The sequence below is a fragment of the Bombina bombina genome, chromosome 7 (genome assembly GCF_027579735.1).
Source record: "Bombina bombina isolate aBomBom1 chromosome 7, aBomBom1.pri, whole genome shotgun sequence".
NCBI lineage: Eukaryota > Metazoa > Chordata > Amphibia > Anura > Bombinatoridae > Bombina > Bombina bombina.
The window spans coordinates 318,092,208-318,107,029 of record NC_069505.1 but is presented as its reverse complement, the minus strand read 5'-3'; the positions used below and the strand labels follow the sequence as shown (position 1 = coordinate 318,107,029).

General features: G+C 39.2%; 1 protein-coding gene across 1 annotated transcript in view; it reads right to left on the bottom strand.

Moving 5' to 3' along the window:
• Nucleotides 1-14,822, bottom strand: part of MTMR14 (myotubularin related protein 14) — a 402,308-nt gene that overhangs the window by 101,350 nt on the left and 286,136 nt on the right. Inside the window, exon 12 of the mRNA XM_053689383.1 lies at nucleotides 8,657-8,836. Within this exon, the coding sequence (XP_053545358.1) occupies nucleotides 8,657-8,836 (180 nt within the window). The remainder of the gene's footprint in view (nucleotides 1-8,656; nucleotides 8,837-14,822) is intronic.

Here is a 14,822-nt window from a genome sequence, read left to right as displayed (position 1 = left end):
GCTCCCTCCACCTTAGGGACCGTCTGCCATAAGTCTCGTGTGGTGGCGTCTATAGGAAACATTTTTCTGAATATCGGGGGGGGGGGAAAAGGCACACCGGGTCTATCCCACTCCTTACTAATAATTTCTGTAAGTCTTTTTGGTATAGGAAAGACGTCAGTACACACCGGTACCGCATAGTATCTATCCAACCTACACAATTTCTCTGGGATTGCCACCGTGTCGCAATCATTCAGAGCCGCTAATACCTCCCCTAGTAACACACGGAGGTTCTAAAGCTTAAATTTAAAATTTGAAATTTCTGAATCCGGTCTCCCCGGATCAGAACCGTCACCGACAGAATGAAGCTCACCGTCCTCATGTTCTGCAAATTGTGACGCAGTATCAGACATGGCTCTCGTGTCATCAGCGCGCTCTGTCCTTAACCCAGAGCTATCGCGCTTGCCCCTTAATTCGGGCATATTATATAATACTTCTTTCATAACATTAGCCATATCATGTAAAGTGATTTGTAAGGGCCTAGATGTACTTGGCGTCTCAATCCTACGCATCTCCCGAGCGGGAGACGCAGGTACTGACACGTGAGGAGAGTTAGGCGGCATAACTTCCCCCTCGTTGTCTGGTGATAGTTTCTCTATCGGTACAGATTGACTTTTATTCAAAACAATATCAATACAATTGGTACACATCGTTCTATTGGGCTCCACATTGGCTTTTGAACATGATGAACAAACAGTTTCCTCTGAATCAGACATGTTTAAACAGACGTAGCAATGAAACTAGCAAGCTTGGAAATCACTTTCAATAAGTTTACAAGCAATATAAAAAACGCTGCAGCGCTTCAAAAATACAGATATAATTAAACAATTCTTAACAAGAAGTGTAATATTAGCAGAGGATTGCACCCATTAGCAAAAAGATGATTAACCCCTCAATACCCAAAACGGATAAAACGGATATCAATTAAGATTTAACGCTTTTAATCACAGTTAAGCACACTGTCACAGATCTGCTGTGACTGATTACCTCCCTCAAAAATGAATTTTGCAGACCCCTGAGCTCTCTAGAGACGTCCTGGATCAAGGAGGAAGAAGCAGGAAGACTGTGCTAGAATTATAACTGCGCAACAAGGCGCTAAAACAAGGTCCCTCCCACTCCTATCACAACAGTGGGAGCCCTGATATAACGGTTTCCATGCAGAAAATATATGTCAGCCATGTGGAAAAAAATCATGCCCAAAGAGATTTATCACCAAAGTACCTCACAAAAACGAATAACATGCCAGTAAACGTTTTATTAAAAAATAACATTTTCCAATGTCATGCAAAGTTATCACTAAGCCTGCTACCAGTCGCTACCACTGCATATAAGGCTTAAGTATTATTTCAGTTTTAACAGTATTTTCTCAGTCAAATTCTAGTCCCTAGAAAATAACTTGACTGCGCATACATTTATCAGCCTGATACCAGTTGCCACTACTGCATTTAAGGCTGTACTTACATCATACGGTAACAGCAGTATTTTCTTAGTCAATTCCATTCCCAGAAAATAATGTACCGCACATACCTCATTTGCGGAGGACCCCGCATGCTATTCCCATTTTCTGAAGTTACCCCACTCCTAAGAATGTCGAGAACAGCCAGTGGATCTTAGTTACGCCTGCTAAGATCATAGAAAAAAAAACGCAGGCAGTTTCTTCTTCCAAATACTGCCTGAGATAGAAAAACAGCACACTTCGGTGCCATTTAAAATAACAAACTTTTGATTGAAGAATAGTTAAGTAAAAACTCCAGCTCCTCTCACGACCTCCTTCTTTGTTGAGGGTTGCAAGAGAATGACTGGGTATGACATGTGAGGGGAGGAGCTATATAGCAGCTCTGCTTGGGTGATCCTCTTGCAACTTCCTGTTGGGAAGGAGAATATATCCCATAAGTAATGGATGACCCATGGACTGAACACACTTAACAAGAGAAACAGTACATTTTAATTTTGAATTGAAACATTTTTGCAATACATTTGACTTGATTTTTGTCATTAATAATATATTACAAGACAGTGCAGACCCTCTTAGAAAGCCCAATGTTTCAAGAAGGGTGCATGAAGCGTATAAAAACGTGCTCCATGAGCACCAACGCACAGTTGAAGCTATCACTGAAATAGTGATTGCTTTCACTAGAAGCATTTTTTTTAATACAAGCGTACTGAAAAAAAAAAAAAAGACTATTAAAAATGGAAAGGTGCTCATGAATTTTAATGTTGACTACCACGTTCATGTAAAAAGACTTTTGTGAAGATCTGTGGTGTAGACCCCACTGCTACTTTATATTTTTGAAGTTAAAGGGACATTAAACCCAAGATTTTTCTTTTATAATTTAGGTAGAACATACAATTTTAAACAACTTTCCAGTTTACTTCTATTATCATTTTTTTTTCATTCTCTTGGTATCATTTGTTGAAGGAGCAGCAATACACTACTGGTTTCTAACTGAACAAATTAGTGAGCCAATGACAATCTGTGTATATATGCAGCCACCAATCACCAGCTAGAACCTAATTTCTTTGCTGCTCCTGAGCTTACCTAAATAAACCTTTCAGCAAAGGCTAACAAGAGAAGGAACCAATAAATAATAAAAGTAAATTGGAAAGTTGTTTAAAATTATATTCTCTGTCTTAATCATGAATGTCTAATTATGACTTTACTGTCCCTTTAATGTACCTTTACGGTTGTAGGATCAGTTACTCAGGCTCTTTTTGCCGAGTTTATTCCCAAACCTTGAAGGACTGGCTTATTCTGAGCTCAGTTAGACTTTTCTTGGCAACATTGATTGTGTTAATATTTAAAGAGATATGAAACCCAATTTTTTTATTTCAATATTCAGATAGAACAGCAATTTTAAGCAACTTTCTAATTTACTCCTATTATCATTTTTTGTTTGTTCTCTTGGTATTCTTTGTTGAATGAGCAGCAATACACTACTAGTTGCTGACTGAACACACGGGTGAGCCAATGAGAATCTGTATATTTATGCAGCCACCAATCAGCAGCTGTATATTTATGCAGCCACCAATCAGCAGCTAGAACCTAGGTTCTTTGCTGCTCCTGAACTGTCCTAGATAAACCTTTCAGCAAAGTATAACAAGAGAAGGAAGCAAATTAAATAATAGAAGTAAATTTAAAAGTTGTTTAACATTGTATTCTCTATCTGAATCATGAAAGAAATTATTTTAGTTTCATGTCCCTTTAAAGTAAATATTTGCTGAAACCATTCCTTTCCTATGAACAAGTCACATACCATATCCTTGCTTTTCTTCTTCACTATGAGGTACACGAGAATAAAAACTTTACACAATTTACAGAACATATCCCATGTTATATTGTGTACAAAGGACTACAAGAAGGGACAAGTCTGATACTAACTTAGGTAAGAATTCTGCAATAAGTTGCAATACCAATTAAACCAGATAAAAAAAGAAACAAGGAAATGGTCTAATAAAAACAAACAACTGAAATAATAGCTGGTGATAAAACAATTTTCGTGGTCATGCCTAAAAAAAAACAAAGGGGCCTTCATAAAGAATGAATATAATAAAAATAATTTATGAAGACTTAGTCCAGCTTATCTCTGAGATAATCAAGACATGTATGTACAATACAAACACTGGTATTAATCCTGTACAAGAGAAAGTCCAATCACCTTAGACCTGTGTTTCTCAACCGCGGCCCTCAAGTACTCCCAACAAGTCAGGTTTTCATTATCAGCTGATCAGTAACCATGGTTACTAACCTGCTCTCGCCCATCATCTGATTATTTCACCTGTGATCTAGTAAAGATATAATAAAAGTCTGGGCTGTTAGGAGTACTTGAAGACCGCGTTTGAGAAACACCGTCTTAGACCATAACACTATAACCATTATGCTGTATTCCCCAACTCCGTGCTTATCTAAAATTATTCTTGTTAGTGGTGGTGTAAACTGGAAGGGAAAATAAAAGTACCTAGAAGTTAATTATTGAGAACTATTAGGTTATGCTGAAATCTTCCCCCTTCTTCCCACATCTAATGCGTAACTTGGCGTTACTAATTTCACAAACCCGCACTCTCTCAAAAGTGCAATGTTTTGTATTTATTGACAAGAAAATGGGTCTGAACAATGCCAAAGAAGATTCATTCCACAGAAAAAAAACAGCTTTTAAAGAGATATTAAACTGTAAATACATACTAGATATAATGATGCAACCAAAGCAAATATTAGCCTTAGAATAATATATACCTGTAGAGGTATTTTTTTTGCTATTATATAACTTGTTTATATATTGAAAATATAAGTTTGGTTAGTTTTTATAAACACGGACTCCACCATTTTTGAACTAATGTATTCTATTTACCTCTCTTCTGCTGAGGACAGCTAGGGACAGATATAAATCAGGCAGTAAAATAGATTTTGGAAACAAGGCTGTATAGGATCCCTGTTAGATAATTATTTAAACAACCCTATATTCCACACAGACTTGTTTGCACAGTCGATATAATAGCTTCTTTTATATGTCCCTGAATTGGTTTTCAGCATACGAAAGAGATAAAAAGAAGACTTAAGTTCAAACAGGGCAGCAACCATTACTTTCTAGAAACTCAGTGGAATTTAGAAAACTAACAATTTCAGAGATCGATTACAGGAAAAGGGGACAAAACAAAACAACAAATAATTATTTATATTTTCAAATTTGCTTTCTTTTCTTTGGTATCCTTAGTTGAAGAACAAATCTAGGTAGGCTGATAGGAACTTAGGAGTATGAACGTGCCTATAGCAATCTATAACAGCAGCAGTGTTTGTTTCTATGTATAACATTGCTTTAAACAATGTTGCGAACACTGCTGTCAGATGGCTAAAGAAACATGCACCCTCCTGAGCTCACATAGGATTACTCTTTAACAAAGGATGCAGAGAGAACTAAGCAAAGTTGATAACAGAAGTAAATTGGAAAGTTCTTTAAAATGTAATGCTCCTTCCAACCCTTTTAAGTTTAATTTTGACTGTCCCTTTAATTAACAAGCAGGAGGGATTCTGTTAACCTGTTTTGGGGACAGAAAAAAAAACTAATGCAGGAGAAGCAAGATAGTCCTGTGTTTTCTGAGAGTGCACTCTGTGCCGGTTCATCATGCTTGAACTGGGCCGGATTCTGCTAATCAAGAATAAAGGGTACAATGCAGGATATTGCATCATCTAACATGGAACATATAAATGTTGTCAAAGGGACATTAAACACCAAATAAATGCTAGATAGAATGATGCAGTCAAAGAAAAGATTAGTTTGAGAATATCATGCAGATGTCGTTTTTAAAGGAATTCAGATAGAGCATGACATTTTAAGCAACTTTCGAATTTACTCCTATTCTCAATATTTCTTCGTTCTCTTGACATCTTTATTTTAAAAGCAGGAATGTAAATCTTAGCAGCCAGCTCATTTTAGGTTCAGCACCATGGATAGCGCTTGCTTATTGGAGGATTACTTTTACCCACCAATAAGCAAGCATAACCCAGGTTCTCAACCATAAATGGGCCGGCTCCTATGCATCACATTCCTGCTTTTTAAATAAAGATAGCAAGGGAACGAAGAAAAATTGATAATAGGAGTAAATTAGAAAGTTGCTTAAAATTGCACGCTCTATCTGAATCATAAAAGAAAAAATTTGGGTTTAGTGTCCCTTTAAAGTTTCATTAGCTGTTTAAATATTGACAAAATAAGTGTAAAGTTTTAGTGTCTATAAAACAGTGGGAGCTGCCATGTTGTAACTTAGGTTACCTTCTCTGCTGCGGCCAATTCGGGACAGTTATAAATAGGTCACTGGAGTGGGCAGCCAATGGCTGTGTGGAATATAACAGTGTTCTGCACTTCCATTTCTAACAGGAACTCAAAAGCTCACAATTTTAGAATGAAATTACAGGAAAATGGGTCAAAGTAAATAATGAAAATATATGGCAGACTTTCTTTTACATATACATACGATTGATCATTTTATATTACCCTCTCAAAGTGTTTAATGTCCCTTTAAAATAACCATTTTACTAAACAAACTTATGTTTTTAAAATGGTACAGAGTAATATCCATTTGGGTTTCTTAAATAATGGACAAAAGAAGATTATGACTTTTGTTTATGTAATTTGCCTAGCTTAAAGGGACAGTAAACACTAATTTTCATATAACTGCATGTAATAGACACTACTATAAAGAATAAGATGCACAGATACTGATATAAAAATCCAGTATAAAACTGTTTACAAACTTACTTAGAAGCTCTCAGTTTAGCTCTGTTGAAAACGTAGTTGGAAAGCCCACTGCAAGTGGGAAATAAGACACTCCCCCCTCCCCCTTCTTTTGCATATGAAAAGACCCTTTACACAAACAGGAGCAAGCTGGAGTAGGTAGCTGACGGTATTCTCCTAAATCTTTGGGGCTTGGTTAGGAGTCTGAAAACCAGAGCAATGTTATTTAAAAATAAGAAAAACTATACATTTAAAAAAAAAAAAAAAAAACTTTATGTGCTATATAAATAGATCATCTACAAAACATTTATGCAAAGAAAAAAAATTAGTGTATAATGTCCCTTTAAGGGATTTGAAACCCAAATATTTTCTTTTGAAATCAGACAGAACATACCATTTAAAAAAAAAGTTTCCAATTTACTTCTATTATAAGATTTGCTTTGTTTCAAATATATTCTTTGTTACCGAGATACCAAGGTAGGTGTGTGGAGCGCTACATTTCAACGAAGAATCTGGATAAACTCAATTCTTCACCTTCCTCCAGTGGAAGAAAAGAAAAAGTAATGCCTTGTGGATTCTCACCACCTTATAAAAGAAATAAAATCCTGCAGCCAATACAAATCAGATGACTCTGCTTTCAGGTACAGTACCTTACAATCTTCTCTATTTGTGTGTTTATAATAAAAAAAAAATTCTATTAGGGTAATAAGTGTTTTGGGTATATTGACACAATATCACCACCTTTCAGTTTGCGAGAGAGAAAAAAGCGAGATCTGCAGTGGGAAAATGCTTACACAATACACCAGACATTAAACTACACCCGTGGAACACCCCTATTCAGCCCACTAGCAGAGGTGTACAAAATGATTTTACAATAAGGAAAAAATACAACTTGAATTTCGTATTATACATTTTTTTGCATGTGCAGTTTTATTACGATTTCTACTGTGTGCCCAAAATATTTTTTTCCTGCGTAATTTCCATGAGATTTTAAACTATTCTATAAAGTACAATTTTGGCATAAAAATTTCGTTATGATATTTAATGCAATTAAACAATACCATTTTTACTGGTGTATGTTTATTTCTATCTTTAATGTATTTATTTCATATGATTTTTAACGTAAATTTTTTGTGAGACCTACTGTATAGTATGCATAACCTTCAACATACTTAAAAGCACGGAACACCCCTTTGTGTAAATCCTAGCATTTGTGAAACGCTAGGATTTACAATTGGAACAAATAAAGGGGACTTTCAGTCATGAAGTATCAAATACTTCATGCAGAAAGCTCCTTTATTTGTTGAAAGCGTTCGCCACATTGAGCTGCTCAGGCAACCCACGGCAGAACGCTATCTTGCTGAGAGGTGACGCGTTTCCACCTCTTAGCCAATAGCCATGCAGCCATCAAATACTTCATGCAGAAAGCTCCTTTATTTGTTGAAAGCGTTCGCCACATTGAGCTGCTCAGGCAACCCACGGCAGAACGCTATCTTGCTGAGAGGTGACGCGTTTCCACCTCTTAGCCAATAGCCATGCAGGCTATCCGGCTTGGCGCCAGTTGGAACGCACGGCTATTTGCTAAGAGATGGAAACGTCACCTCACAGCAAATTAGCGCTCTGCTGAGGGCTGCCTGAGCAGCTCAGTGTGGTGAACGCTTCCAACAAATAAAGGAGCTTTCAGCATAAAGTATTTTATACTTCATGACTGAAAGTCCCCTTTATTTGTTCCAATTGTAAATCCTAGTGTTTCACAAACGCTAGGATTTACAATCACTTTAAGGTAAAAACTGCCTTTCTAGCATTAGGACAGGGAAGACATTTCTTAGAAAATCTCATTAGCCCAAAGAGCTTCAGATAATCAGGCCCATAAAGGTGCTGGGTCGCTAGTCTTAAATTAAATTCTCTAATGAATTACAGCATGTCATTTTCAGACTATAACGGCCCTTTAAATACACAGAAATGCAAGTATTTTTTTCATCATCATGTAGCTTAAAGGGACAAAAAAAACAATTTTATTTAATGATTCAGATAGAACATATAATTTTAAACAACTTATTTCTATTAGCAAATGTTTTTTGTTTTCTTGGTATCCTTTGTTTAAAAGCAGGAACATAAGTTCAGCAGTGTGCATGTCTACAGCACTATATGGCAGCAGTTTTGCAACAAGGTTATACATTAGCAAGAGCACTAAATGGCATCACTATTTCCTGTCATATAGTGCTTCAGACAGGTCCGTGCTGCCTATCTAGATACCTGTTCAACAAAGAATAACATGAGAACAAAGCAAATTTGATAATAGAAGAAAATTGGGAACATTTTTAAAATTATACTTTCGATCTGAAACATACGTCCCTTTAACTATGAAAGAAAAGGCTGTGATAATGTCCCACCTGCGCTGCGGCACTTCCAGCGGGCTACTCCCAGATCGCAGAAAAATGTCTGAGTGGTTGGAAGAGGAAGAGCTGGATGACTTTGCTTCGGTTACCGCAGGCTGCAGTAGCCGGTCTTCTGCAGAGGATGGAGCCTTGTACCACGGCACAGTTTGGGGAGAGGAGGTATGTGTCTTTTTCCTGCAAAGTCAAGGAATGGAATAATCAGTATTATTATGTAGATTCATATAAATGGCAAAAATAACGGCGGCTTTCAAATTGTCTGACATAAGATTAAAAAAAATGCTCTAATATATTAAAAGCATTTTACTATTGCACTATTTCTTGTATATAGTGATGTGTAAATGGAATAAACATCTAGTTAAGTTAGCTTCAGAGTAGCAATGCACTACTGGGAGCTAGATGAAAACATCTGGTGAGCCAGTGACAAGAGCTATGTCAAGGATAACAAAAAAAAAAAATAGTAAACTTAAAGTGAAGGTAAACTTTGATGAATGAAAGCCCGTTTTTTTAAAATACTATTAAAAACAGGGGCACTTTCATTCATCAAAGTTTACAAAGCAGCAGTTTTGATTAAAAACATATCTCTCTTCTTTTCACAGCCAGAGCAGCTTCCCCCAACCGGAGATCCTCTTTTCACACGTCATCAATGACTAATCCAGTTTCCTCCAATCACGGCTTCCCCCCAAGGGTAGTCATTGCCTGAGGCCATGCTGTGATTGTAGGAAGCTGGATTAGTCATTGATGACGTGTGAAGAGAGGATCTCCGTGTGGGGGAATCTGCTCTGGCTGTGAAAAAAACAAAGGTAAGTTTGTAATCAAATTGGCTGCCTTCTAAACTTTGATGAATAAAAGTGCCCTTGTTTTTAATATTATTTTTAAAAAACGGGCTTTCATTCATGAAAGTTTACCTTCACTTTAACTGTGTCTTAAAATAACACGCTCTATCTGAACTGTGCAAGTTTAATTTTGACTTTCCTATCCCTTTAAAATAATTGATAAACAGACATGATGTATCTATTGCATATATCAGCAATTAAGCTAATGCTAAAGATCACAAAACAAGTAAAAGATTTTAAAAGCCTTTAACATGGTCAACCATTACAAGTTTTTTTTGTTTTTTTATATATATATATATATATATAAATGAAGAACAGTTCAGGGATACACACCTTAGAAATCATTTTTGGGGTTTCTTCTGCAGGGAGTACAACAAGCACAATATGAAATGTATTTTACAGCAGAATCAGGCAAAATAAACAAATGTATTTTGCCAAATTATTTTAGTTTCCTTAAACTTTTCATTGGGAATGAAACTACTGTATATGTAGCTTAAAGGGAAATGTGCAATGTTTACTAATGAGTCTAACTATATACACTAAAGTTCCAATGCAGGAAGGTGATACGACTAAATTACAAGAACTGCAAGTAAAAAACAAATTCATTGTACCGGGAATCTATGCTCACTCTAGGGACTGTGCGCAGGTTTTTAAAGGGACATTGGTACACTAGATTTTTCTTTGCATAAATGTTTTGTAGATGATCCATTTATACAGCCTATCTGGGAGTGTTTTTGTAACAATGTATAGTTCTGCTTATTTTCTAAGAACATTGTGACTCCTAACCAAGCCCCACAGTGTCAGATGTATACTCGCGTTTACAGACTGCTGCTGGCTCTTGTTTATATTAGCTGTCTTTTCATATGCAGAGAAGGGTAAGGTGGGGAGTTGTCTGCTATTTTGGTTTTGACAAATGAAGGTAGCCATTATGTATACACCTGTAGACATGACTAAGGACCTGTGAGAGGTCTGAAAACAGAATTTATGTTTACCTGATAAATTACTTTCTCCAACGGTGTGTCCGGTCCACGGCGTCATCCTTACTTGTGGGATATTCTCTTCCCCAACAGGAAATGGCAAAGAGCCCAGCAAAGCTGGTCACATGATCCCTCCTAGGCTCCGCCTACCCCAGTCATTCGACCGACGTTAAGGAGGAATATTTGCATAGGAGAAACCATATGGTACCGTGGTGACTGTAGTTAAAGAAAATAAATTATCAGACCTGATTAAAAAAACCAGGGCGGGCCGTGGACCGGACACACCGTTGGAGAAAGTAATTTATCAGGTAAACATAAATTCTGTTTTCTCCAACATAGGTGTGTCCGGTCCACGGCGTCATCCTTACTTGTGGGAACCAATACCAAAGCTTTAGGACACGGATGAAGGGAGGGAGCAAATCAGGTCACCTAAATGGAAGGCACCACGGTTTGCAAAACCTTTCTCCCAAAAATAGCCTCAGAAGAAGCAAAAGTATCAAACTTGTAAAATTTGGTAAAAGTGTGCAGTGAAGACCAAGTCGCTGCCCTACATATCTGATCAACAGAAGCCTCGTTCTTGAAGGCCCATGTGGAAGCCACAGCCCTAGTGGAATGAGCTGTGATTCTTTCGGGAGGCTGCCGTCCGGCAGTCTCGTAAGCCAATCTGATGATGCTTTTAATCCAAAAAGAGAGAGAGGTAGAAGTTGCTTTTTGACCTCTCCTTTTACCGGAATAAACAACAAACAAGGAAGATGTTTGTCTAAAATCCTTTGTAGCATCTAAATAGAATTTTAGAGCGCGAACAACATCCAAATTGTGCAACAAACGTTCCTTCTTTGAAACTGGTTTCGGACACAGAGAAGGTACGATAATCTCCTGGTTAATGTTTTTGTTAGAAACAACTTTTGGAAGAAAACCAGGTTTAGTACGTAAAACCACCTTATCTGCATGGAACACCAGATAAGGAGGAGAACACTGCAGAGCAGATAATTCTGAAACTCTTCTAGCAGAAGAAATTGCAACTAAAAACAAAACTTTCCAAGATAATAACTTAATATCAACGGAATGTAAGGGTTCAAACGGAACCCCCTGAAGAACTGAAAGAACTAAATTGAGACTCCAAGGAGGAGTCAAAGGTTTGTAAACAGGCTTAATTCTAACCAGAGCCTGAACAAAGGCTTGAACATCTGGCACAGCTGCCAGCTTTTTGTGAAGTAACACAGACAAGGCAGAAATCTGTCCCTTCAGGGAACTTGCAGATAATCCTTTTTCCAATCCTTCTTGAAGGAAGGATAGAATCTTAGGAATCTTAACCTTGTCCCAAGGGAATCCTTTAGATTCACACCAACAGATATATTTTTTCCAAATTTTGTGGTAAATCTTTCTAGTTACAGGCTTTCTGGCCTGAACAAGAGTATCGATAACAGAATCTGAGAACCCTCGCTTCGATAAGATCAAGCGTTCAATCTCCAAGCAGTCAGCTGGAGTGAAACCAGGTTCGGATGTTCGAACGGACCCTGAACAAGAAGGTCTCGTCTCAAAGGTAGCTTCCAAGGTGGAGCCGATGACATATTCACCAGATCTGCATACCAAGTCCTGCGTGGCCACGCAGGAGCTATCAAGATCACCGACGCCCTCTCCTGATTGATCCTGGCTACCAGCCTGGGGATGAGAGGAAACGGCGGGAACACATAAGCTAGTTTGAAGGTCCAAGGTGCTACTAGTGCATCCACTAGAGCCGCCTTGGGATCCCTGGATCTGGACCCGTAGCAAGGAACTTTGAAGTTCTGACGAGAGGCCATCAGATCCATGTCTGGAATGCCCCACAGCTGAGTGACTTGGGCAAAGATTTCCGGATGGAGTTCCCACTCCCCCGGATGCAATGTCTGACGACTCAGAAAATCCGCTTCCCAATTTTCCACTCCTGGGATGTGGATAGCAGACAGGTGGCAGGAGTGAGACTCCGCCCATAGAATGATTTTGGTCACTTCTTCCATCGCTAGGGAACTCCTTGTTCCCCCCTGATGGTTGATGTACGCAACAGTTGTCATGTTGTCTGATTGAAACCGTATGAACTTGGCCCTCGCTAGCTGAGGCCAAGCCTTGAGAGCATTGAATATCGCTCTCAGTTCCAGAATATTTATCGGTAGAAGAGATTCTTCCCGAGACCAAAGACCCTGAGCTTTCAGGGATCCCCAGACCGCGCCCCAGCCCATCAGACTGGCGTCGGTCGTGACAATGACCCACTCTGGTCTGCGGAATGTCATCCCTTGTGACAGGTTGTCCAGGGACAGCCACCAACGGAGTGAGTCTCTGGTCCTCTGATTTACTTGTATCTTCGGAGACAAGTCTGTATAATCCCCATTCCACTGACTGAGCATGCACAGTTGTAATGGTCTTAGATGAATGCGCGCAAAAGGAACTATGTCCATTGCCGCTACCATCAACCCGATCACTTCCATGCACTGAGCTATGGAAGGAAGAGGAACGGAATGAAGTATCCGACAAGAGTCTAGAAGTTTTGTTTTTCTGGCCTCTGTCAGAAATATCCTCATTTCTAAGGAGTCTATTATTGTTCCCAAGAAGGGAACCCTTGTTGACGGAGATAGAGAACTCTTTTCCACGTTCACTTTCCATCCGTGAGATCTGAGAAAGGCCAGGACAATGTCCGTGTGAGCCTTTGCTTGAGGAAGGGACGACGCTTGAATCAGAATGTCGTCCAAGTAAGGTACTACAGCAATGCCCCTTGGTCTTAGCACAGCTAGAAGGGACCCTAGTACCTTTGTGAAAATCCTTGGAGCAGTGGCTAATCCGAAAGGAAGCGCCACGAACTGGTAATGCTTGTCCAGGAATGCGAACCTTAGGAACCGATGATGTTCCTTGTGGATAGGAATATGTAGATACGCATCCTTTAAATCCACCGTGGTCATGAATTGACCTTCCTGGATGGAAGGAAGAATAGTTCGAATGGTTTCCATCTTGAACGATGGAACCTTGAGAAACTTGTTTAAGATCTTGAGATCTAAGATTGGTCTGAACGTTCCCTCTTTTTTGGGAACTATGAACAGATTGGAGTAGAACCCCATCCCTTGTTCTCTTAATGGAACAGGATGAATCACTCCCATTTTTAACAGGTCTTCTACACAATGTAAGAATGCCTGTCTTTTTATGTGGTCTGAAGACAACTGAGACCTGTGGAACCTCCCCCTTGGGGGAAGCCCCTTGAATTCCAGAAGATAACCTTGGGAGACTATTTCTAGCGCCCAAGGATCCAGAACATCTCTTGCCCAAGCCTGAGCGAAGAGAGAGAGTCTGCCCCCCACCAGATCCGGTCCCGGATCGGGGGCCAACATTTCATGCTGTCTTGGTAGCAGTGGCAGGTTTCTTGGCCTGCTTTCCCTTGTTCCAGCCTTGCATTGGTCTCCAAGCTGGCTTGGCTTGAGAAGTATTACCCTCTTGCTTAGAGGACGTAGCACTTTGGGCTGGTCCGTTTCTACGAAAGGGACGAAAATTAGGTTTATTTTTTGCCTTGAAAGGCCGATCCTGAGGAAGGGCGTGGCCCTTACCCCCAGTGATATCAGAGATAATCTCTTTCAAGTCAGGGCCAAACAGCGTTTTCCCCTTGAAAGGAATGTTAAGTAGCTTGTTCTTGGAAGACGCATCAGCCGACCAAGATTTCAACCAAAGCGCTCTGCGCGCCACAATAGCAAACCCAGAATTCTTAGCCGCTAACCTAGCCAATTGCAAAGTGGCGTCTAGGGTAAAAGAATTAGCCAATTTGAGAGCATTGATTCTGTCCATAATCTCCTCATAAGGAGGAGAATCACTATCGACCGCCTTTATCAGCTCATCGAACCAGAAACATGCGGCTGTAGCGACAGGGACAATGCATGAAATTGGTTGTAGAAGGTAACCCTGCTGAACAAACATCTTTTTAAGCAAACCTTCTAATTTTTTATCCATAGGATCTTTGAAAGCACAACTATCCTCTATGGGTATAGTGGTGCGTTTGTTTAAAGTGGAAACCGCTCCCTCGACCTTGGGGACTGTCTGCCATAAGTCCTTTCTGGGGTCGACCATAGGAAACAATTTTTTAAATATGGGGGGAGGGACGAAAGGAATACCGGGCCTTTCCCATTCTTTATTAACAATGTCCGCCACCCGCTTGGGTATAGGAAAAGCTTCTGGGAGCCCCGGCACCTCTAGGAACTTGTCCATTTTACATAGTTTCTCTGGGATGACCAACTTGTCACAATCATCCAGAGTGGATAATACCTCCTTAAGCAGAATGCGGAGATGTTCCAACTTAAATTTAAATGTAATCACATCAGGTTCAGCTTGTTGAGAAAT